Consider the following 24,948-nt stretch of genomic DNA (forward strand, 5'->3'; position numbering starts at 1 on the left):
ACATGGGTTTCCTCCCGCAGACAAAAGATGTGCAGGTTAGGTGGATTGGTATGCTAAATTGCCCTTAGTGTCCAAAAAAAGGTAAAGTGGGATTACGGGGATAGGGTGGAGGTGTGGGCTTAGGTAGGGTACTCTTTCCAAGGGCCAGGATAGACTCGAGGGGCCGGGTGGTCTCCTTCTGTACTGTAGATTCTATGATAAGTTTGATGTGAAAACTTGTGGCGAAATGTGGCCTTTTAGTATGAGCCCACCCGAGCTGCAGTGGCCTGGCCAGGTTGCATGGCCCAGCGAGTTCCAGGTTTGGACAAGAGGCACCTTCCGCTCACCTGTCACCCATGGATGGCATACGCCCCCTTGGCGTCCAGACCAATAAGGAGTCTGCGTTTGATGACAGACAGCTGCGGTGGCCTATCAGACATAAGGTGACCAGCCAACCAATCAGAGCAACTTGCTGCGCCGCACGCGCAACAGCGGGAAAAAAAACGGTCAATTAAATGGCGGCGTGAGGCACCGAGGGAGAGTTGGTAATCCGACCCCGGAGAGGGCATCACCAGCAGCCTCGCTCCGTGCCGGCTGTACCCAACCCCCGCCCCTGTATATTCCCGATTCTCGGTAGTTAAACCCAACCCCCGCCCCTGTATATTCCCGATTCTCGGTAGTTAAACGCTAGACCTTTCGCAGTTAGTCTTATTCTGGACCCCAAAGAACATTCTAGTTTCTGTCTGGGAAGGTTAGAGTCCCCCGTCCCCACCTAACTCCAGAGACTTGAGCCAGGCTGAAGCTCCCACTGAGGGGAGAGCTGCACTTTTGGACGAGAACCTTAAACCCATCTGCCCACAGATGCACTGTTTTGAAGACTAGCAGGAGAGTTATTTCCTGGCGTCCCAATAGATATTTATCCTGCACCCAACAACTCAAAAAAAACAGATGATCATTATCACATTGCTGTTCATGGGACAAACTGCATCGAGCTTCGTGGCTGTCTTTCAAAAGTAATTCACTGGCTGTAAAGCACTTTAGGACACCCAGCGGTCATGAAAATTGCTATTTGCATCAACTGCTGAGAGTTTCCAGTTGGAAGATGTCGCACTCCGACTATCTGCAGCTCCTTCGAGATCAGAACAAACAGCTGCTACAGAAACTGAGGGTGGAACGGCTCAGGGCTCCATGGAATGTGCTCCCGCCCCCCGAGAGTGGCGATGGGACCCGTCCAACTGACCTTCACTCAGCACAGAATAGATTTGCTGCAGACTCCCAAAGGAACAGCAATGGCAACAAGTTTGAGGTAGGCATAGGTTTTATATTGTCAAGAAAGTCCAGTGTCCAATGTAGAATAACAGTAAAAGACAATGAAAATCATGTATCTCATTTTCATTCTTCAATGCAAACATTAAACATACCAGCCTTTTAAAAAATATTGGTAATTCAATACTGAACCATCGACTGTCCCTGAACAGCACACGTTAAATACAGAACACGGTAGCATTGTGGATAGCACAATCGCTTCACAGCTCCAGGGTCCCAGGTTCAATTCCGGCTTGGGTCACTGTCTGTGCGGAGTCTGCACATCCTCCCCGTGTGTGCGCAGGTTTCCTCCGGGTGCTCTGGTTTCCTCCCACAGTCACAAAGATGTGCAGGTTAGGTGGATTGGCCATGATAAATTGCCCTTCGTGTCCAAAATTGCCCTTAGTGTTGGGTGGGGTTACTGGGTTATGGGGATAGGGTAGAGGTGTTGACCGTGGGTAGGGTGCTCTTTCCAAGAGCTGGTGCAGACTCGATGGGCCGAATGGCCTCCTTCTGCACTAAATTCTATGATTCTATGAAGTTCCTTCTACATTCTCTCATCAATCATTTCTGAGGCAGGGGCAGCATGAGTTGGATATAGAGCAAAGTTCTCAGTTCTACCTTGCCACTAACCCTCTCTCGATCCCACCTCAGTAAATTGTCACGCTGATTGTCCAGCATCCAGGAAACAGAACATTTCTCCAACTAAATTTTGGAAAATGAGAAGCAATTGCTTTTGATCCCTGCCACAAACTCTGCTCCCTAGCCACCAGTCCTTGGCTACTGTCCGGATCCAGCTGAACCACACGTTTTCCAAACTTGTTGACACAGTTGACCTACAGATGAGCTTCTAAACAAATCATCTTATTTCTGCATCATTGCTTGTCTGTGGCCCTGCCTCAGCTCACCTGCTGCTGAAATTTTCATCCATGCCTTGGTTACCTTTAGATTTGACACTTCTAATATTTTTTTGGTCAACCCTCCCTCCATAATAATAATCTTCATCATTGTCACAAGTAGGCTTACAGTAACGCTGCAGTGAAGTTACTGTGAAAATCCCCTAGTCACCAAACTGACACTGTTCAGGTACACTGAGGGAGAATTCAGAATGTCAAATTCACCTAGCAAGCACATCTTTCAAGACTTGTGGGAGGAAACCGGAGCACCTGGAGGAAACTTGTGCAGACATGGGGAGAACGTGCAGACTCCACAAAACAGTGAACCAAGCAGGAATTGAACCTGGGACCCTTGCACTGTGAAGTAACAGTACTAACCACCGTGCGCCTATCTTCCACTCTCCACAAACTTGGGTTAATCTAAAGCTCTGCTGCCTGTGTCTTATGACACATTGGGTCCCATTCCCCATCATCCCGCCTCACTGACTGCATTGGCTCTCTGACGAGCACCGTATAGATTTAAAAAAAATTATTCCTGTTTTCAAAACTTCCCATAGCCTCACTGGTCCCTATCTCTAACCTCTTCTCAACTCTAACCTCCTCCAACCCTAGACCCCTCTGAGATACCTGAGCACCTCCAATTCTGAACTCTTCTGCATTCCTGATTTTAACTGTCCTACCATTGGCATTCGTGCTCTGAAGTTCCCTTCCAAAACTGCTCAACTTCTACGTCCCTCTCTTCTAACCTGCCTCTTGGACTAAGCTTTCAGTCATCGGCGCTAATATCTCCTCCTGTGACTCAATGGCATATTTGTTGGGGCAGCGTGGTGGCGCAGTGATTAGCACTGCTTCCCCACGACACCGAGGACCCGGGTTCGATCCCGGCCCCAAGTCACTGTCTGTGTGGAGTTTCCACATCCTCCCTGTGCCTGCGAGAGTCTTACCCGCACAATCCAAAGATATGCAGAGTAGGTGGATTGGCCAAGTTAAATTGCCCCCTTAATTGAAAAAATAATTGGGTACTCTAAATTTAAAAAACCAAATTGCCATATTTGTTTCATAATGTTTCTATGAAACACTTGGGACATTTTCCTTCATTAAAGATGCCTTGTTGCGTAGCATCCAATCACATTTTCAGACATCAGGTAGGTGCAGAATAAATTACCATATAACATGCTTTATTAACCCTTGTACCTGAAAATCTATAGGTGTGACGTTCATTGACCTTACACCCGCCAACCTTGGGTTTCTAACTGAACTATCAAATGATCTGGATGTTCAGGAGTCTCTCCCGCTCTTACTGCCAGCCATTGGTGTGTTGAAAGTATTTTCAGGTTGACGAACTCAACATGTTTGACCGCGATGTATAAACACCTTCCTTGGCCATCAACCCTTGGGATGGGAGGGTCGGCATGGTGGCACAGTGGATAGCACTGCTGCCTCATGGCGCCAAGAACCCAATTTGATCCCGGGTCACTGTCATTGTGAAGTTTGCACATTCTCCCCGTGTCAGCGTGGGTCTCACCCCCACAACCCAAAGAGATGAAGGGTAGGCGGATTGGCCACACAATATTCGTCCTTAATTGGGAAAAAAAAGAATTGGGTACTCTAAATTTATTTTAGAAGAAGTCCTTGGATGGGGCTCAAGCCTGGAGCTTCTGGCTCAGGCAGGGAGGCGACCCACTGTGACACAAGACCTCTAATCTGGATATTGAGCTGTTTGATTTAAATTGTATTTTCTCAGCTTATATTTGAAATTGTGGCTTTGTATCTGTGAGCTGGATTTGAATCTGAGGTTTAAGGCTGCTTATTCCCTATATTATCGCCTAAACATAATATCCTGACCTCTTTCAGCAGGAAGATGCCAGCTCACTGAAGAATCCCAATTTGAAGGACCAGGCTGATTCAGAACTGCCAGGGGAAAAGGTGTATGATGATGGATCACAGCAGCCTGGTGAAGTGGTTATGACTGAATCCCAAAAGAGAAGGGAAGCATCTCGTGCTGCACTTTACAGTCCCTCGACAAGACGAGCCAAGAAGCAAAACTGGACACTTGGTGCAGGGGATGCAGCAGGCATGGAGTTGCTTGACTGGCTTCCTGATGGTGAGGCTGGAACAGTTCCCAACATCAAACCAAACTGTTTTTCATCAATAGGTATGTCACCGAAAGGTAGCCTCATCCCAGTGGAAAAACTGAGTTGCGAAAGGGGCAAAGTAAAGTCACAGACTAGACCCAGAAGCATCCCTTGCAAGCTGCTGACTGACGACCATGTTTCAAAACATCTTAAATGCTCAACACCTTTTACTAAACCCCCCTCCGCCCCGACGGTAACAAGAGAGCCTGAGCCTCCAATTCTGGGACAGTCGAGCACAGGTGGTGCCAACTACAATGGAAACAGCCCCATGTATCATTCCCGGTTTGTGCAGAGCCTCGGTGAGGACCCAAAGCCAAGGTCGAAGCTAGAACCGTCACTGTATATGGACTGGTTGTTGGATGAGGGCAATTATCGACACAGAGAGCAGTTTATCAGAGATACTCGGAAGCCAAAATCAATCCTCTTAGAATCTCACAATAAGGTGGCAAAGGTAGGCAGCCTTCCTCATTTACTTTTTAAAACATAAATTTAGAGTACCCAATTATATTTTTTTCCAATTAAGGGGCAATTTAGTGTGGCCAATCCACCTAACCTACACATCTTTTGGGTTGTGGGCGTGAAACCCACTCAGACACGTGAGAATGTGCAAACAGCACACACACTGACCCGGGGCTGGGATCGAACCGTGCCGCCCAGCTTTTCTCATTTATTACTGATATTTGTTGCTTCAGGTTTTCCTGGGTTAGGACTTCGGAGCCAAGAGCACCTGTAGAATCAGCTTTTACGTCAACAGTTGGAGTTATACTAGGATGTGGGTAACCAATTGCATTGCTAGCCAGAGTGGAAGGATATACAGCAAGAGTTACAGAGTCAGAGTAGAGATAAAGGAACTATTGGAAGGATGAGGTGAGGCTGAAATGACCTCAGTGGCTTCTCAGTCTAGGGTTGCATCGACTGAGCTCCTCCTTTGCTTCTATAGGCTGCTGTTTGTCTTGGGTGCATGGTGTGTGTTAATATCTGCCCCAGCCATCATTGATAGAGGAGAAGAGGGCTGATGTCTCCTGCAGACCCGCTGTTGGTCATTGCAGCTCAGACTATTAAACTTTCCTGTTAAATTCACAGGCGGATGATGTGGGTCATGTCACATTCCAGTCTCCACATGATGAATCCAGCCTCCGAGCAGAGGTTCAGGCAAGGCGACCATTCTTGGGCTACGATTGGATAGCAGGTAATATGTTGGGCTATGTTGCAACTTTCCTATGACTTCAACTGCCCCTTGGCTGTTTTGTTCTTCATTTCTCCTGGTGTGCTTTTTTAGAATCATAGAATTTACAATGCAGAAGGAGGCGTGTGTGATCTCTCTGGAGCTCAGGATTATTGACATTTGATTTCTGCTTTGTGCTCAGGTCTGATGGACATTGACTCACCAAAGTCAGAAAAATCTGAGCAGTATTTTATGGAACTGCAGGACTTCCGACGGGTGAACAAAGAAGAATGTGTGCACCAGGAGTACATGGAGTAAGTTTGAGTTAATGGTGCCTGGGAAGGAATGTGTGCGTGCCAGGGAAGTAAGCCAGAGCTGGGAATAGAGTTAATGATGGGAATCCAGGTGAAAACAAAACTGGTTGCATTCATAACCTAACACAAAGGAAGTCATTTGTGGTTGTTGGAATTCAATCACCTCAGTCCAAGGATATTGCTGCAGGAGTCCCCCAGGGTTGTGTACTAGGCCCAACCATTGTCAGCTGCTTCATCGGTGACATTCCTTCCATCATATGGTCAGAAACAGGGATGTTTACTGTGTAGCACCATTCGTAACTCCTCCGATACTAAAGTTGCACTTGTGCCATACACGTGCCAAGCAATGACCATCTCCAACCAGAGAGAATCCAACAATCTTCCCATGACAATCAACGACATTTCCATCGCTGAATCGCCAACTATCAATACCCTGGGATTACCATTGACCAGAAACTGAACTGGCCCAGTCATAGAAATATTGTGGCTACAAGAGCAGGTCAGAGGCTAGGAATTTTACAGCGAGTAACCCATGTCCTGACTCCCCAAAACCTGTCCAATGTCTACAGCACACAAGTCAGGAGTGTGATGGAACTCATCACACAAGGTCAACAGTTAGAGTAACAGAGTTTGACAGCATTAAAAGAAGACCTTCAGCCCATTGTGTCTGTGCCGGTCTTCAAGCACATTGTCATCCTATTGTCCAGCACTTAGCCTGTAGCCTTGTATGCCAGGGTGTTTCAAGTGCCCAGCTAAATGCTGCTTAAATGTTGTGAGGGTTCCCACTTCTACCACCCGTTCAGGAGTGAGTTCCAGATTCCCATCACCCTGTGGGTGAAAACATTTTTCCTCAGATCCCCTCTAAATCTCCTACCTCTTACCTTAAATTTATTCTCCAAATGGGAACATTTCTTCCTATTTACCCTATCTATGTCCTTTATAATTTTGGACACCTCTAAGGTTCCCCCTCTGCTCTAAGGAAAGCAACTCCAGCCTAACTAGCCTGTCCTCATAGTTGAAACGCTCCATTTCAGGCAACATCATGGTGAATCTTTTCTGCATCCTCTCTAGTGCAAGCACATTCCTATTGTTGACTTATTTATTTCTATATGAACCACAAGCTGTTTCTTATATTAACCGAATGACCACACAACCAGTGTATTAGTTCAAAAGACAGTTTATTAACAAACACACTTGTTCTACATGCATTCACGCAGCCACGCACTAAACTAAACCTAATAACTAAGATTATCTTTACTTAACTTCGGGGTGACCGGCTCGGTGCGGGAGATAAGGCCTTTATCTGTGTCCACGTGGGTCGGTTGGAAGTCTTCAGGTTCGTCTCGGCTGGGCTCGTCCTTCAGGTAGTGATCGTGGGTCCTTGAACTTGGCTGGTTGATGTGCTGCAATTGGTCTCACACAAGCCTGTCCAAAAGAGGCCGATCCCTAGTGCGCAGGGCTTCTTATCCTTCTCTTTCGCACCCTTTTGGGTAGTCCTATCTCTAGTTCCAATGGATTTATAAGGTTTCAATCACCCTCATTGTTCCTGGCCATTTAGGGCAGAATACCTTGGTGGCTGGGCAGGTCCCAGCTGTCATTGTCCCAGGCACGTAGGCCTTTCTAAATAAGGGGAAGTGGCGCCGGTTAGTCTGCTACTGCTGTAATTGCTTGATTCAAACTCTATTGTCCTTGGGGAAATGGTGATTGACTTTTAATGGTTGCAAGTTTTGGTCAGGTCTGGCTTCCTTGCACAATACACAGAAACTGTGTACTTCTCTGTGTACAAGTTGACCACAATTCCCATGGTCCTTTGCAGGTGGCCATTTTAGATAGCTACACTATAGTGCGGCAACCAGAACTGCACACAGTACTCTAACTGTGGCCTAACAGGACGTGAAAGTAGGAGGTGTGATCAGTAAGGTTTGCAGGTGACACAAAATGGGACGGAGCGTTTCAGCTATGAAGACAGTCTGGTTAGGCTGAGATTGCTTTCCTTAGAGCACAGAAGGTTGAGGGGGGAACCATAGCGGTATACAAAATTATAAACCCTTCCTAACAATGCTGTGGGTGTGACTGCAGCAGTTCATGAAGGTAGCTCACCACCACCTTCTCATGGGCAATTAATGATGGGCAATAAATGTGGTCCAATCAATGATGGCAACATTCTGAGAAAAAATTAGAAAAATAAATTCAACAAAACTTTATTTTTGTTCTGCAAGGGAACATTCACTGATTTCTGGTTGTCTCTGATATCCAGCCACCAACAAACTCTCCATGTGATTAATTAAATGTTTCTATAACCCAGCTATGCAGGCCGGTTAACAGCAAAAGGAACCCAGGTCCGCCCAAATTCGGGGATTGCAGATTAATGATTGGGAGCTCTGGCTGATTGTGTTAGAATCTGGTGAACGACATATATATTTAGAACAGCAGTGGGCCATTCACCTTATTCTTTCACTTTTCAGGGCAGAGGAACTCGATGTTCCAGCCATGGATCAAGAGAAGCTCGATTACAACCGCCACATTCACCAGTGTGAGTAACTACTTTAGTTTGGAAGGTTTTGTCCAGCAAGAGCTGAATGGATAAAGGTGCTGTGTGTTGTAGTATTGTGGATACCATGCTTGGCCTGTGCTGCATTGCCTGTGTTGTAGAAGCTACAGCTAATCACAATATCCGTTCAATTGAAAATAGGGAAAAATCAGCCATAATTTCTGTTCCTGATCACATTCCAATGCTTTTTTAGGTCAGGTATTAAGAACAGAATCAGATTTGACTGTGATACCTCCATTGTCAAATTGCCTGCTGATATTAACTTAAGGCAGGCACCTGAGATTGGCCATTTAGGTGAGAAGTGATAGCTGGCATCAGCTGGTAGTTGTGGAATTAACGCTAGATTAAAATAATGAATTTATGTTACAACAGTGACTGCATTTCAACAATACATAGAATTTACAGTGCAGAAGGAGGTAATTCGACCATTGGGAAGAGCACCCTACTTAATCTCACGCCTCCACCCTATCCCTGTAACCTCACCTGACCTTTTGGACGCTAAGGGGCAATTTAGCATAGCCAATCCACCTAACCTGCACATCTTTGGACTGTGGGACAAAATCGGAGCACCTGGAGGAAACCCACGCAGACACGGGGAGAGCGTGCAGACTCCGCACAGACAGCCACCCAAGGCCGGAATTGAACCTGGGACCCTGGAGCTGTGAGGCAGCAGTGCTAGCCACCGTGACGCCCATTGCATTGGCTGTAAAGTGCTTTGGGATGTCTGATGATTGTGTAATGTGCTATATAAATGCAAGTCTTTTTTTTGCTTCAGTTGGCATCTTCAGGTTAGATGGGGAACTGAATGCCAGTGGGCATATAGTGTCTTGTGGAGAGGAGCGGCCTGAGCCTGAGGGAGAATCAGCAGCTTCAGGAGAAGAGGAGACCTGAACTCAATTTTCTCAGACTATACTTGAGATGGGCATTAAATTGCCAGTGCCCACAGCACAAGCAAATTTAAAACTGAATGTGATGCCATATGTTAACATGCCACAGAACCTGAAACAGGGTGATAGTAATTAGAACATAGAACAAATTGATGACCTCAGTCGAAGGCTGTTTTTATAACAAGGTTATTGGGGGAAACTACAGAGCAGCCCTGCGTAGCGTCACGGTTCAGGCTTCAAACTGACCTGCTGCAGTGATTTTGCCAGTTGACAACTGTTAGGGAGCTGAATCAGATGTCCTGAGTATTTAGTTCCCCTCAAGCAACCAAGGACACACAAGTTCTCTTTTAAGACCTTTATTGAAGCTGCAGCAAGAATCTTGTTTGCCAACATGTGGCCCACAATCTCCCCGAACAAAGGAATACAACAGTCATTATACTTTCAGGCCCAACAACAAGCAATTTGCAGACACCAATGGAAATTATACCATTATTCAAAGATAATCAATATCCAATCACAACTAATAGTCTTGATTACTTCATTGGTTTCCCACAGTAGTATTTAACCTATTACAGAAACTCTACGCCTGCCTAATTATAATATCCAATCACTAACAGGGCACGGTGCTATGTCTTTTCGTCCGACGTCATTTCGTCCAACGACACTTCGTCCACGTCTTTTGGTCCAACGTCTTTTTGTCCGCCCGTCTTTTGGTCCAACGTCACTTCGTCCAATTATCCAATTACAAAAAGTTTAATTTAGTTTTTCAATGTTACTGCTCAAGGATCCTCTCCACCTATTTCGCCTCTTGATGTTGAGTTCTGCATTTGTGCTGCTTGATCTCCAGACATTATTAAGATAAGCTGCAGGATATTCACCCATGTATGCTCCAGCGTGATGAGAGCCATTGTACCTGATGGAATATTTGATCATTTCAGACCTGTAATGTCAGAACCCACTGCCAACCAGAGGTTTTAATCACTCGACGAAAATCGAGAAATAAATCTGCTTCTTTCAGAACTGCACTCATTGTCTAAATCCAATTAGACTCCCACTTATATCTGTGTCTGTCGGAATTGTAGAATATCAAATCATCTTGTCCTCTCCCCATTATTCTCTCTCGGGTACAGTTCTGGAAATCTAACTTTTAGGAAATTTCGGGAATTTACAATTTACATCAATTTTAAGTAATTTCGGGAATTTTATGTAATTAGTAAACTTTTAGATTTTTTAACTGCACTTTTAGATTTTTTAACTTTTTAACTGCATTTTTCAACTTGCATTTTACTTGCATTTTATCAATTACTTGCATTTTAACAATTAAATTCACTTGCTGTATTGTACTTGCATTTTATCAATTAAATGGTTTTATACGGAGTTATTTGTAATTGGATAATTGGACGAAGTGACGTTGGACCAAAAGACGGGCGGACAAAAAGACGTTGGACCAAAAGACGTGGACGAAGTGTCATTGGACGAAGTGACGTCGGACGAAAAGACGCGACACGACAGGGCACGTACATATAGCTACATTAATAAACACATAGAAAATAGGAGCAGGATGAGGCCATTTAGCCCTTCAAGGTTGCTCTGCCATTCATTCTGATCCTGGCTGATCATCCAGCTCAATAGCCGAATCCCGCTTTCCCCCACTTCCTTTGATCCCCTTTGCCTTAAGTGCTATATCTAACTGCTTCTTGAAAACATACACTGTTTTGGCCTCAACTACTTTCTGTGGCAATAGATTCCACAGGCTCGCCACTCTCTGGGTGAAGAAATTTCTCCTCATCTCTGTCCTAAATTATCTACCCCATATCCTCAGACTGTGACCCCCTACTTTTGGACACACCCACCATCGGGAACTCCCTGCTTGCATCTACCCTGTCTAGTCTTTAGAATTTTATAGGTTTCTATGAGTCCCCCTCATTCTTCTGAACTCCAGTGAATACAATCCTAACCGGTTCAATCTCTCCTCGTACGTCAGTCCCACCATCCCAGGAATCAATCTGGTAAATCTTCGCTGCACTCCCCATAGAGCAAGAACATTCTTCCTCAGATAAGGTGACCAAAACTGCACACAATACTCCGCTGTGGTCTCACCAAGGCTCTGTATAATTGCAGCAAGATGTTCCTGCTCCTGTACTCAAATCCTCTCGCAATAAAGGCCAACATACCATTGGCCTTCCTTACCGCCTGCTGTATCTACATGCTTACTTTCAGTGATTGGTGCACGAGGACACCCAGATCTCATTGCACATTCCCCTCTCCTAATTTATCGCCATTCAGATAATAGTCGGCCTTCTCGTTTTTGCTACCAAAGTGGATAACCTCGCATTTGTACTACATCTGCCATTCATTTGCCCACTCACTCAACTTGTCCAAATCACACTGAACGACCTCTGCATCCTCCTCACAGCTCACCTTCCCACTCAACTTGGTGTTATCTGCAAATTTGGAGATATTGCATTTTGTTTCCTCATCTAAATCATTAATATACATGTGAACCTTGACTGTCTGGCACCTTGAGTTGTGAATTATGGCCTTTATCAAAACACATTTGCAGTACTGTGCTGTTATCCAGAAAGCAGTGAGCTATCAAGACTCACTTGCCATTGTTTTTTGCAGCTGTACCCTGTAGCCCCAGCAATTTCCCAGGAACTTAGCTGCAGTCAATGATTTTAACCCCTTCAACAACTGTGGATCTAGGTAAGATAACATTTTCTGAAACCTGTGACTGTGATTCTTTCAGGCAGTCATTCTTACCGTGTTAATAGTCGCCTGTTTGCAGTCCCACTGGAACCAGCGGCAGCCTGTCCCATTTGCAAAACTCCTAAATCAAAACGACCACACACTTTGGAGGAGCCTGCTTATATTCGGTAAGATTCCATCCATCTCTGCACACACCACACTTCAGTTTCAATTTTTCATTGCCTAGGTTTTTATTTTAAACACAGCTCTATTTCTAAAACAACAGCCATAATGTCTGAAACACAAACTGGTGGGTGTACGCAGAGGAGGAGTCTAGAAAATTTCAAAAGAGAACAGAGCCTGAATCCACTGAAAGTACTTCATGTTTTTGCTCTCACTAATTCTCAGACTCTGGCTTCGTTTCAGGTGAATTAGGGTCAGAGGTTGGAGTTAATGAGATCATGTCACAGATGTAACTCACTTCTCATTTTAAAGGCACACCTTCTAGTCTATGTTCTACATTCCTTTTTTAAAATATAATTTTTATTGGAATTTTTTACAGAAAATATAAAACGTAACGACAAACAATGAAATGCAACAAAATAACCCATAATAACTGTAACACCCCAAGACCGTATCGACGCATGTATCCATCCCCCACCCCCCCAACCCCAATGAACAACAGAAGAACTTAAAATAAACAAACATAGTCATCGTCGTCTCCCCCCCCCCCCCCCACACCTTTTCCCTCCCCCCCCACACCTTTCCCTCCCCCTCCCCCCCCCCAACCCCCCGGGTTGCTGCTGCTACTGTCCCCGTACCCTATCGTTGAGCCAGAAAGTCGAGAAAAGGTTGCCACCGCCTAAAGAACCCTTGTACCGACCCGCTCAGGGCGAATTTGATCTTCTCTAGCTTAATGAAACCCGCCATGTCATTGATCCAGGTCTCCACGCTTGGGGGCTTCGCATCCTTCCATTGTAGCAAGATCCTTCGCCGGGCTACTAGGGACGCAAAGGCTAGCACAACGGCCCCTTTCGCCTCCTGCACTCCCGGCTCCACCCCAACCCCAAAAATCGCGAGTCCCCATCCTGGCTTGACCCTGGATCCCACCACCCTTGACACCATCCTCGCTACCCCCTTCCAGAACTCCTTCAGTGCCGGGCATGCCCAGAACATATGGGCATGGTTCGCTGGACGCCCCGAGCACCTGACACACCTGTCTTCACCCCCAAAGAACCTACTCATCCTCGTCCCAGTCATGTGGGCCCGGTGCAGCACCTTGAATTGGATGAGGCTAAGCCGCGCACACGAGGAGGAAGAATTAACCCTCTCCAGGGCATCAGCCCATGTCCCGTCTTCGATCTGTTCCCCCAGTTCCCCCTCCCACTTAGCTTTCAGCTCCTCTACTGACGCCTCCTCCGCCTCCTGCATAACCTTGTAGATATCAGATATCTTCCCCTCTCCGACCCAGACCCCCGAAAGCACCCTGTCGCTCACCCCCCTCGCGGGAAGCGAAGGGAATCCCTCCACCTGCCGCCTAGCAAATGCCTTACCTGCAGATACCTGAACATGTTCCCCGGGGGAGCCCAAATTTCTCCTCCAACTCCCCCAGGCTCGCAAACCTCCCATCAATAAACAGGTCCCTCAGCTGTCTGATGCCCGCTCTGTATCAACCCTGAAATCCCCCATCAATGTTCCCCGGGACGAACCTATGGTTCCCCCTTAACGGAGCCTCCATCGAGCCCCCCACTTCTCCCCTATGTCGCCTCCACTGCCCCCAGATCTTGAGGGTAGCCACCACCACCGGACTCGTGGTATACCTCGGAGGAGGGAGCGGCTACGGCGCCGTTACCAGGGCCCCCAGGCTTGTATCTCCACAGGACGCCCTCTCCATCCGTTTCCATGCTGCCCCCTCCCCCTCCATTACCCACTTGCGCACCATCGATGTTCTACATTCCTATTATAAATTCCTCGGTCTATATTTATAATTGGAACTGGTGTTGCAGGATAACCAATGGGTGCGTACTGTTATTATTGAGTAACAAGTTTGCATAGTTTCCCTATAAATGCGGCCATAGGAATTTACAATGACAGGAATTGACGGGGAAGCCTGTACAGATGTAAGATTATACACTTGGACCTCTCTATGATGTAATCCATGAAGTTCCTATTTCATAGCTGGTACCCAGCATTCCGGATTGCTATCACCAATACCAGGGCCAATATTGCATGCAGATCCCTACAATTTCCAGTCCTCATGCTCCAAATTAAATGAATAAAGCAGGTATTTTTAAAATCAACTACATCATTAAAAGTTTGGCTTATTTTTTTAAGGTGTAGCTGTTGAGGAAACCTTTGGCCTTGTTTGCAAATGGCCCCATGCTATACAAAGTTCTACGTTATAACAGACTGCGTTATAACAGGATCCCAGCGTATACCTGTAGGAGTGTCATTAGTTTAGAGTAGTTATGGAAAATGACGAGGAATGAAATGAAATTAAAATTATTGTCGCAAGTAGGCTTCAAATTAAGTTACTGTGAAAAGCTACTAGTCGCCACATTTCGGCGCCTGTCGGGGAGGCTGGTACGGGAATTGAACCGTGCTGCTGGCCTGCCTTGGTCTGCTTTAAAAGCCAGCTATTGGAAGAGGGAAATTTTCAGTGAATTGAAAAGGTTTCTGGTCCAGATGGATTGGAAACTATGATTAGCAGGTAAATCATAAATTGAACAATGGGGGAGGCTTTCAAAGAGGAGATGGTTGAGGTACAGACATGATACTTTTTCCCATGAGGGGAAAAGGAAAGTCATCAAGGCTCTGGAGATAAAATGAAACAGAAAAAGAAGACTGATGTTAAATGTCAGGTTTGTAATCCAATAAGTAATCAAGAACATAAGAAATAAGACTAGAAATGGGCCATTGAGGCCCTTGAACTATTCAATAAGATAATAGCTGATTTGATCATTGCCTCAACTCCATTTTCCTCCCTGCCCCCTACAACCCATGACTCCCATGCAGATCAAAAATCTTTCCAACTCAACCTTGAATACATTCACTGACTCAGTCTCCATTGCTCTCTTGGGTAGAGAATTCCAAATATTAATGACGCTCTGAGTGGTGAAATTCCTCTTCATTTCTGACTTATTGTACTCCCTAGTTTTAGATTCCCCATGAAGAAAATCATCCCCTCAGCATCTAACCCGCCAAACCTCCTCTGAGTCTTGTATGTTTCAATAAAACCACCTCTGAGTACAAGCCCAACCTGCTCAACCTTTCCTCACAGGTATCAGGATAAACTGAAAATACTGTTTAAAAAAGCATTCAGGATACTTGCCTTTATAATTAGGGGTCTAGAGTACAGAAGCAAAGAAATTGTGCTAAATCTTTATAAATCACAGGTTATGCCCTGGCTAATTCTGGGCATCATAGCAACGGGAGTAGACCATTCAGCCCCTCAAGCTCGCTCCACCGTTCAAAGTGATCATGGCTGATGTGTGGTCTAACTCCATATACCTGCCTTACGCCCATATCCCTTGATAGTTTTGCTTTTCAAAAATTTACCTATCTCAAACTTAAAATTAACAAGTGATCGAGATCAATTGCCATTTGTGAAAGACAGTTCCAAACCTCTCCCACCCTTTGTGTGTAGAAGTGCTTCCTAACATCTCTCCTGAATGGTCGGCCCTAGTTTTTAGACTATGCCCCCCATTCTAGAATCTCCAATCAGTGGAATCAGTTTATCTTTATCCTGTCTTTCCTGTCCAGGGGGCGAGAGAGGCCATTGTTCCAGCCTTTACCTCCCTGGTAGCTTGAAGACAGATTTTGCTGGAGTGGAAGGACTCGGTCTTGTAGCCAATGGTTTCTCCACAGCTTGATGTGATGGCTGTCTTCAACTGTTTCCAGTTTTCCTTCATTCTATCAGAATGAATATTTTGGAGAAGACATTGTTGGAAGTTCACGAGCATGTTTGGTTCTTGAAGCTGCTCAACGTTGATCTTTTTCTGAGCTGTTTCTTCATCTTCCTCTGCTTCTGGTGGAATTTGATGGATATAGGGGAGCAGATGACTGGTGTCCTGTCCAGCAGTCACCTCCACTGGTCATCGCTTGATGAGGGCATCCTTTTGGTCTCTGGATCGGACAATGACTTAGTCGATCATGTGCCAGTGCTTTGATTGTTATCAGGTATTAGTGATGACAAGCTGGTATTCTGCGCATTTGGTGAGCAGGAGAACCCCATTGGAGTTGCAATTTCCAACTCTTTCCTTTCCGATGGTTCCTTTCCAGAGTTGGGAGTCCTGTTGAACCGACAGGATCCACTCTGCTCACCTTGCTTGGGGAAAGGGCTAGAAAAGGTGCCCTAAAAATAGTCTGTGGAATGTCGTGGAATTGAAGTTCCCAAGGAGGATGATCTTTTCTTCCTTGAAATGTTGGAGAGTAGGGTGTACAAGGGTGGAGCAGAAGACTCTTTTTGCACTCATCATTGGCACAAAGGGTTGGGGCACAGGCAGTCATGACCATTGCCTTCCAGTTCTTGGCAAGTTGTAGTGGGAGGATCATGTTGATCCCGAAAGGGACCTCCAAGAGTCAGTTGGCCCGTTTGTTCTGATCCAATTCTAGATAGAAATAGAATTGGTGAATCCAATTCTATGCGTCTTGGCTGATCCTCAGTGTTCCTCTCCAGAAGAAAGTGTAATCATTGCTATCTTCCTTTAGCTGTTCTTCACCACTTTGTGGTCTCTTGCTGGGCATCGATGTCAATGTTGAAGTGCCTCAGTTCATGGGTGACGAGGGCAGCTCTCCCTTCTGGTTGATTTGTTTTACTCATTGTCCATGAGGGTTCATACATTCCAGGTTCCAAAATTCAGTTTAACTTTAATTTTCTGACCACAGGTAGGGTGAACCTAGCTGGATGTGACTTTCCCAGCCAGGTTGAAGACGAAACAGACTATTTTAGGCAACCTTTTCTAGCCCTTTCCCCATGCAAGGTGAGCAGAGTGGATCCTGAAGATGGCTGTTCAGTTTTGAAGAAAACTACCGTGTGTGTGTGTGTGTGTTGTTTCTGTCCGTGTGCCATTTCTGTGGTGTGTCGTTTCTGTGCGTGTGTCATTTCTGTGGTGGTGTGTGTCGTTTCTGTGATGGGTGGGGGGGTGTTTGGTTTCTGCCAGGCAGGCGCTTGCTGCACTCCATCTTTAATGTGGGTATGGAGTTCACATCAGCAGACACAAGGTTCTTGACAAAGGTAAGTCCATTTCCAGTAGCAAGGGAACCTTGATGACTGAGATTCTCCCTGCTGCAGCCTTCATCTGCCATTGCAGCTGTTGATATCATACTTCCACCTGACCCGCTGTTGAGGCTTTGTCTGGTTCCTCCCCTCCGACCTTACTGTCATGAATGACCCTTTTAAAAAAATAAATTTAGAGTACCCAATTCATTTTTAAAGAGGCAATTTAGCGTGGCCAATTCACCTACACTGCACAACTCTGGGTTTCCGGGGATGAGACCCATGCAGACACGAGGAGAATGTGCAAACTCTACATTGATTGAACCCGGGTCCTCAGCGCTGTGAGGCAGCAGTGCTAACCACTGCGCCGCCATGCCGCCCTGTCATGAGTGACCCTACCAGGAATTTAAGACTCCTGACGACAATGCTGAGATTTGGTAAGCAAGAGTCCTGGGTCTTTTGTTTTGTGTTCTTTTTGAATCTGTTGTGGATATATCTCACTCAACTGTCATTCTCTCTTTTAAAAACTGTACGTGATTCTGCTTCTTGGTTCTCTCATGGTTGTTACCAGTGAGAAGAAAGCTCCGTTGACTGCCATTCCTTCAGCATGCACACTGAGTGAGTGGGTAATTACAATGTGAGGCAGATATTGGGAATAACTGAAGTAAAGTAGCATGGCTTCTCAAGTGTTATAGATTTTATTCGTGGCTCCGATAGTTGCTGTCTCAACTGTAGAGTGGAGTTTGCAGTTATCAATTTGGTCAGGAACCTAGAGGTGGTTGTGTTCTTGGAACAGTATTTTGGGCTGGGGCAGCAAATTGATTTGACTTATTCTGTGTTTGTATCACTTTCAGAGTCAGCATCCCCAGATCAACCTTACTCCCTCCACACAAATACAAGCCACACCGTAGAAAAGTTTTGATCCCACTGACAGTCTGTCACTGCCGTCGGTAAGTCTATCTCACACTTACTTGCTTGAACTTTGTCTACAGCATCAGCCATGTCCATTCAGTCATACCTAAGGGCCCTGGTCTTTGATTGCAGAATCCTTGGTACCTAATTGTAATCAAGCTGACAGTTCCAATGGCTATGATGGTTTTGATCAAATTAGCCACAGGTGTTGGCAATTCTTTTTCTTCTTACTTTACTTACTCATCTGAAATTGCCTTTCAGAAGGTGGTGATGAGCTGTCTTCTTGAACTACTGCAGTCTATTTGGTATGGGAACCCCACAGTGCTATGAGGAAGGGTCTTCCAGGAATCTGATCCAATGACAGTGAAGGAATGGTGGGATACAATTCCAGTTGATGGTGTGTGGCTTGGAGGGAACTTGCAGGTGGTGGTGTTTCCAAGTGTCTGCTGCCCTTGTCTTCTAGTCTAGAAAGTGCTGTTGAAGGAACATTGATGAGTTGCTGCAGTGAATCTTTTAAAGTAGATAGTTCACACTGCTAGTGTAGGAAATTAATGTTTATGTTGATGGTGACAGTCAAGCGAGCTGCTTTGTTCTGGATGATGTCAAGCTTCTTGAGTGTTACCTTGTAGCTTCACCTATCCAGACAATAATAATAATCTTATTGTCAAGTAGGCTTACATTGCAGGCAGCATGGTGGCGCAGTGGTTAGCACTGCTGCATCACGGTGCCGAGGTCCCAGGTTGAATCCTGGCTCTGGGTCACTGACCGTGTGGAGTTTGCACATTCTCCCCGTGTTTGTGTGGGTTTCACCCCCACAACCCAAAGATGTGCAGGGTAGGTGGATTGGCCACGCTAAATTGCCCCTTAATTGAAAAATAATTGGATACTCTTTTTTAAAAAAAAAAAAAATTTTTTTAAAGTAGGCTTACATTGCAATGAAGTTATTGTAAGGTTTGACAAGACTGATACAATCAACCAACCAGGAGGGCTCCATGGAACATAAATACCCTGGTCCGAGTGTGGACCGGGTGCAGGAGACCCTTAGGGGGAGTAAAAGCTACATTATAATAGGTAAAATAAATATTACGTTTTCTTAGTCATTGCTTCCATGTGGTCACTCGCCTGGAGTTTTATACAAACCATCGCCCCTTGACATTAAGTGACATTTACATAACTGAACCCCCCATTATCAACATCCTCGAGGTCTTCATTGACCAGAAACCTGAACTGGACCAGCCATATACATTCTGTGACTACAAGAGCAGGGTAGAGGCTTGGAATCCTTCAGCGAGTAACTTCCCACCCGACTCCCCAAAGCCTGTCCACCAATAACAAGGCACAAGTCAGCAGTGTGATGGAATACTTCCACTTGCCTGGCTGAGTGCAGCTCCAACAATACTCAAGAAGCCCGACACGATCCAGGACAAAGCACTCCGCTTGATGGCACCCCTGCCACAAACATTCACTCTCTCCACCACCAGCGGCCAGTGTCAGCAGTGTACCATCTACAAGATGCACTGCAGGAACTCCCCAAGGTTCCTCAGGCAACATCTTCCAAACTCACTACCAGTATCATCTGGAAGGACATGGGCAGCAGATACATGGGAACATCACCACCTGGAAGTTCCCCTTCAAGTCACTCACCTTCCTGACTTGGAAATATACCCCGTTCTTTCGCTGTCATTCAAAATCCTCAAACTCCCTACCTAATAGCAGAGTGGGTGTACCTACACCATATGGACTGTAGTGGTTCAAGAAGGCAGCTCACCACCACCACTTTTCTTGAGAACATTAGGGATGGGCAATAAATGCTGGCCTCGCCAACGAAGCCACAATCCTGTACAAAATAAATTTTAAAAATACTCACTATTAATTATTTAAACCAACTATATTTCCTAACACATGATCTCCATGTACCAAATTCTTGAGTTTATTTTAACATATAAAACCTTATATTTTTTTACTGTTTAACTGTGACTACCAGCAGGTCCAGTTGGATACAAATGTTGATGTTTACAATGCAATAGAAAATGCATGAAGAATAGTTAAACCAAAAGTTTATCTGATTATAGAAGAGCCTGTGCTGAGTTAGCAGTACGGAGCAATAATTCAGCAGAATTAGGAAGAGAAGACTCACCCAATCAGTTCTGGAAAGAAAATTTAAATGAACATTTGAGGAGGGCAGGGTTGAGTTTGGTGCCTTGTACACTGTCAAAATGTTAGTGATTGTGTTACACATTGCTGAGAGGTCTGATCTTGCATTGTCTTGCCCTCAGCATGTCTTTGGGCTGGGAGAGTACCATGCCTTCCACCATCCTATTGCAACACCCTGGGACTTGCGCAGCACAGTGGAACCCAAAACATCTTCCTACACCGTTGGACTTGTAACCTCTCCAACCTGGTAAGATACTAAAGCTGTATTCTGTCCATTGGTAATGCTGTGCGAATAAATGTTTCTGGTGACCTGTGACTGAATAATATCACCGAGTGTGGAAAACATCAGATATTTTTCAATGTTTGTGTGGAAAGATTTCAACCCAGGGTTTGCCTCTGCTCATAGGAAGGTAGGACCTATGAGCAGGAGTGGGCCATTTAGCCTGCTCCACCATTCAATAAGAGCATAATTGATCTGGTTGTGGTCTCAGGCTCTACTTCCCTGTCTGCCCCCTGTAACCCTCGATACCCTTGTCTATCAAAACTCTGCCTTGAATAAATTCAATGACCCAGCCGCCACTGCTTCCTGGGGACAAAAAATTCCACAAACTAGTAACTCCCCAAGAGATGGAATTCTCCTTATCTCCATCTTAAAAAGGAGGCCTATTATTATCAACCTTTGCCCCTCACCTGAGGTGTGGTGATCCTCAGGTTAACTACTACCAGTCAGCACTCCCCCTCAAAGGAAAAGCAGCCGATGGTCATCGAGGATTATGGCGACTTTACCTTTTACCTTATCTTTTTTTCAAATAAAGAGACAAAAACTGCACATATTATTCCGGATGTGGTCTCACCCAATGCCCTGGACAACGGGTGGAAGCTACAAGTATTGCTCTGACGGTACATTTACCCTGATTAGCAGAGTTCAAACATTACCTTCTCGCCACACTACCTGAAGTAATTGATCAACTAATTGACTTTCCCTCACTTATTAAGGACATTGGAATTATACAAACATGTGATGATTGATTTTTTTTTTCTGTTTCTAGGCTCCTACATTGTGTCAATTCACATTTGAACCCTTTAGTGAATAATTTGCCCGGAGCAACGTTATCAGTTCTCTTCACAATCAATTAATCTATCAGTGGAACCAACACCGTGTGCAGCTCTGAGTTCCCTTACACAGAAGTAAAATTGTTTTCTTGCAGCTGTTTAAATCTGAGTCTTTCACAGCATTTAAAATGGAATTCAATGAACACTTAAAAAAAAAAGAATTCTATAAATTTAGAGTACCCAATTTTTTTTTTTAAATTAAGGAGTAATTTAGCCTGGCCAGTCCACCTAACCTGCACATTTTTGGGTTGTGGGGTGAAACCCATGCAGACACGGGAGAATGTGCAAACTCCACACAGACAGTGACCCGGGGTCGGGATCGAACCCGGATCCTCAGCACCGTAGGCAGAAGTGCTAACCACTGCGCCACCGTTCCTCCCCAGAATTCATTGAATACACAAAATAGAAGCAGGGGTAAGTCACCAGGCCCTTCAAGCCTGCCCTGCCATTTAATGCGATCATGGCTGATCTATGACGGCTTTCATCTCCTTTTCTGTGCCAATTACCCATAGCCATCTATTCCTCGATCTATCAAATACTTTATTCACCTCCGATTTTAAATACGTCTAATGATCTAGCCTCCACTGGGGCAACGAATTCCAGAGATTCACACCCTCTGCGAGAAGAAATAGCTGCCCACCTCCGTTTTAAATGACTGGCCCTTTATCTTGTAGCTATGTCCCCTTATTCAAGACTCTCACTAGTGAAAACATCTCACCATCTACCCTGTCAACCCCCCTCAGGATCTTGGAACATAATTAGAAAATGTAATGAACAAGGAATTGGAAAAACAAAGCTTGACTTGTGCTGGCAAAGAGCTTCCTTCTGTTCTTGAATTTATTTGAAGAAACAGTTGAACCAGTAACATGTGTGTGTTTTGTGCTTGTCTTCCAGAGTGCTGCTGCGTCTCGAGTGGCTGGAGGTACCAGGTCAGATGAGCTGCTGAGTCTTTCACGTTTGCACAGGCTACCAGTTTCAGAGACTGAGACTGAACAGTCCTCATTCACATCCTACCCTGTCTGTTAGAACCTGACAGCCAACATAAACAGGGAGCTGATTCAGTGCCTGACTTTGTTGCAATCAAGGGATTTTAAAAGAAAATCAGTTTTTATTCTGTGGTTTGGGAGATGGGTTGCATACAGTAACCATTGAAAACTCGAGTAAGGGTGGGGGAGTGAGGGTGGATCTGCCTCTGTTAACAACCAAAGATGTGCGGTTAGGTGGATTGGCCATGCTAAATTGCCCGTAGTGTCCTAAAAAAGTAAGGTTAAGGGGGAGTTGTTGGGTTACGGGTATATGGTGGCTATGTGAGTTTGAGTAGGGTGATCATTGCTCGGCACAACATCGAGGGCCGAAGGGCTGTTCTGTGCTGTACTGTTCTAAATTCTAAATTCACCCTTCAAAATTCTGGCTGTGCGAATTCAACCCAGCTAAAAGCAAAAAGAATTGTGAATATTAGAATGCAATTGGAACAGGGATAATACACAGCAAGCTAGTCAGTCTGTGTGAGTCTTTTGGGTGTGACTGGAAATTCTGGAAATTCCATTTGACTTATTTATTTGAATATACTCGGAAAACAGGTGGTTACTGCAGCTGTATGTTTGAAATTGAATTGCAAAATTAATGAAGTAATGATGGGGGGGAAAAGAGAATGCTTTAACATGCACAACAGATCCAGCAAGGCCAGAAAGATAAATGGCAATGAAACATTTGTTTTGGAGATAAACCTTGCTGCTAAGTAGTAACTTGTCGGATTGAGTTGCTGTGTATTTCTAGCAATGGTGTGTCCTACATATCTCCCAATCCAGGCACCATGTGGCAACGCTGAACATTTGACCTTGTTCCATTTGGCAATGTAACAGACCCGTGGCAAGGCAGGATACAATAATAATGTGAAATGGAGCCAGAGGATATCCAGTGAGATGATACTCATGATGTCTGTGTACGGTGCTGAGAGCTCACTCTGTCTACAGTTCCTCCCCAATATTGAGATATGATCTGTCCTGGAATCTGACGTTATTGCTCATTCTTAATCAGTTTGTAATTGTATTCTCTGAACCAGTGGGTTGCAAAACTAGTAGAATTACCTATTTGCACATTCAAGCCGGGTTTTCAGTAAGATACAATAGTCAGGTGAATCCCGAGGAAGTTCTGGCATTGTTGATTCTGCCAAGGCTTCCATGGAAAGAGAACATAGCTGGAACAATAGTTGTCACCAGTGCGTCCATGAGTGTGTCCCCGTTTGCCTGTGAGATAAGCAATTGTTCATTGTGTATGTGTGTCCACCATGTGGCTGTACTGTAATATGTGTGCAGATGCCATTGACTGATATTAAACCTTTTGTGCTGCAAATGCAGGCCATTTATAGCAAGTGAGCAACAAATTGAAGTTTGTGGCTGGGGAGATTTTCAATGTTCATTTTATTTTCTTTTGTGTTTTTAATGCACATTTTGTCAATGAGAAATCACTGATTGAATAATTTAAAACAGACGAAAGAGATGATTACTGGTGAATGGTGTGATTGGGAGTGCAGTGAGTGCATCAATGAGCAAAGAGGAGTCCTGCGTCTACTCCTTGATTTGGCAGGGCTGTTGAGGAAACTATCAGTTAATGAAGAATCGAAGGAAATTCTGGGATGAAATGTGGGAGGCTGCTCTCCCACTTCTGCCTGTGTGGAGCAATTTGAACAATCACACTGACCAGCAACTGGACGAGAGGGACCGATGCCTACTGCTTAATCTTAGTCGCCCCAGGTGGAAGGCTGGGGGTAACATCTTTCCTCCTCTACCATTTTGCTCAGTGATGACTTACTGTGGGTGGCGCAGTGGTTAGCCTTCTGTCTCATGGCAGCTAGGATCCGGGTTCGATCCTGGCTCCGGGTCATTGTCCATGTAGAGTTTGCACATTCTCCCGTGTTTGCGTGGGTCTCACCCCCACAACCCAAAGATGTGCAGGCTAGGTGGATTGGTCATGCTAAATTGCCCCTTGGAATTATTTATTTAAAAGTGATGACTTTTAGAAGCAGCAGTGGATATGGCATGTTTGACGGGGTGTGGTCTGACTAACTGGTCAGAGAGTATGTTTCGCTGCTGGTTTCTGCCTTTGATGTCTGACTTTAGACTTTAGCCTATGACCTGTCTTTGTTTTAAATTGTAACTTGAATTTTGCATGCTTTAATTAATTTCTGTTTGCAGTGTTGTGATGTTCTGGCTCAAGTCCTGATATTATCTTTTACTGCAATCAATTTTGTACTCGTAACTTTCTCAATAAAACTCTTTTGTGTTACTAGACAGTGAGCAGTCTCACTCTAAACATTGTGTTGCAGTATAAGGTTACCTGATGTGCCATACTCCAGGCCTTGCTCTAAAATGAAAAAAGAATATCCAATTTTTTTTGTGATTATAATCTGTGATTTCTTTCACATGTATTTTGCAAATCCAATAAAATATTTTCAAAATATAGTCACTGTTGCAATGTCGGAAATGTGGCTACCAATTGTGCATAGCATGGTCCCATAAACAGGAATTAAAATTACCAGATAATCAGTTGGTTGAAGAATAAATATTGATCAGGACACAGGTGAACTCCCCAGGTCTTCCCAGTCGTGCCACCTTGATTTTTACATCCACCT

General features: G+C 45.0%; 1 protein-coding gene and 1 long non-coding RNA gene across 2 annotated transcripts; both read left to right on the forward strand.

Moving 5' to 3' along the window:
- Nucleotides 1–468: 468 nt before the first annotated feature.
- LOC119951051 (migration and invasion inhibitory protein) lies at nt 469–18,092 on the forward strand. The gene is made up of 7 exons (XM_038774086.1): nt 469–1,285; nt 4,035–4,766; nt 5,399–5,504; nt 5,683–5,794; nt 8,260–8,327; nt 11,982–12,108; nt 17,993–18,092. Exons 1-7 carry the CDS (start codon nt 1,082–1,084, stop codon nt 18,090–18,092), a joined length of 1,449 nt encoding a protein of 482 aa, XP_038630014.1. The 5' UTR covers nt 469–1,081.
- Nucleotides 18,093–20,328: 2,236 nt separating this feature from the next.
- On the forward strand, nt 20,329–24,609 carry LOC119950810. Its single transcript, XR_005457419.1, has 2 exons — nt 20,329–20,451; nt 22,212–24,609. It is a non-coding gene; the product is annotated as an uncharacterized LOC119950810 (long non-coding RNA).
- The last annotated feature ends 339 nt before the right edge of the window (nt 24,610–24,948 follow it).

The sequence above is a fragment of the Scyliorhinus canicula genome, chromosome 16 (assembly GCF_902713615.1).
Source record: "Scyliorhinus canicula chromosome 16, sScyCan1.1, whole genome shotgun sequence".
NCBI lineage: Eukaryota > Metazoa > Chordata > Chondrichthyes > Carcharhiniformes > Scyliorhinidae > Scyliorhinus > Scyliorhinus canicula.

Coding starts and splice junctions, on each gene's coding strand:
- LOC119951051 (XM_038774086.1), top strand. CDS start 1,082: ATGTCGCACTCCGACTATCTGCAGCTCCTTCGAGATCAGAACAAACAG. Junction 1,286..4,034: donor GCAATGGCAACAAGTTTGAG/GTAGGCATAGGT, acceptor GACCTCTTTCAG/CAGGAAGATGCCAGCTCACT. Junction 5,505..5,682: donor GGGCTACGATTGGATAGCAG/GTAATATGTTGG, acceptor CTTTGTGCTCAG/GTCTGATGGACATTGACTCA.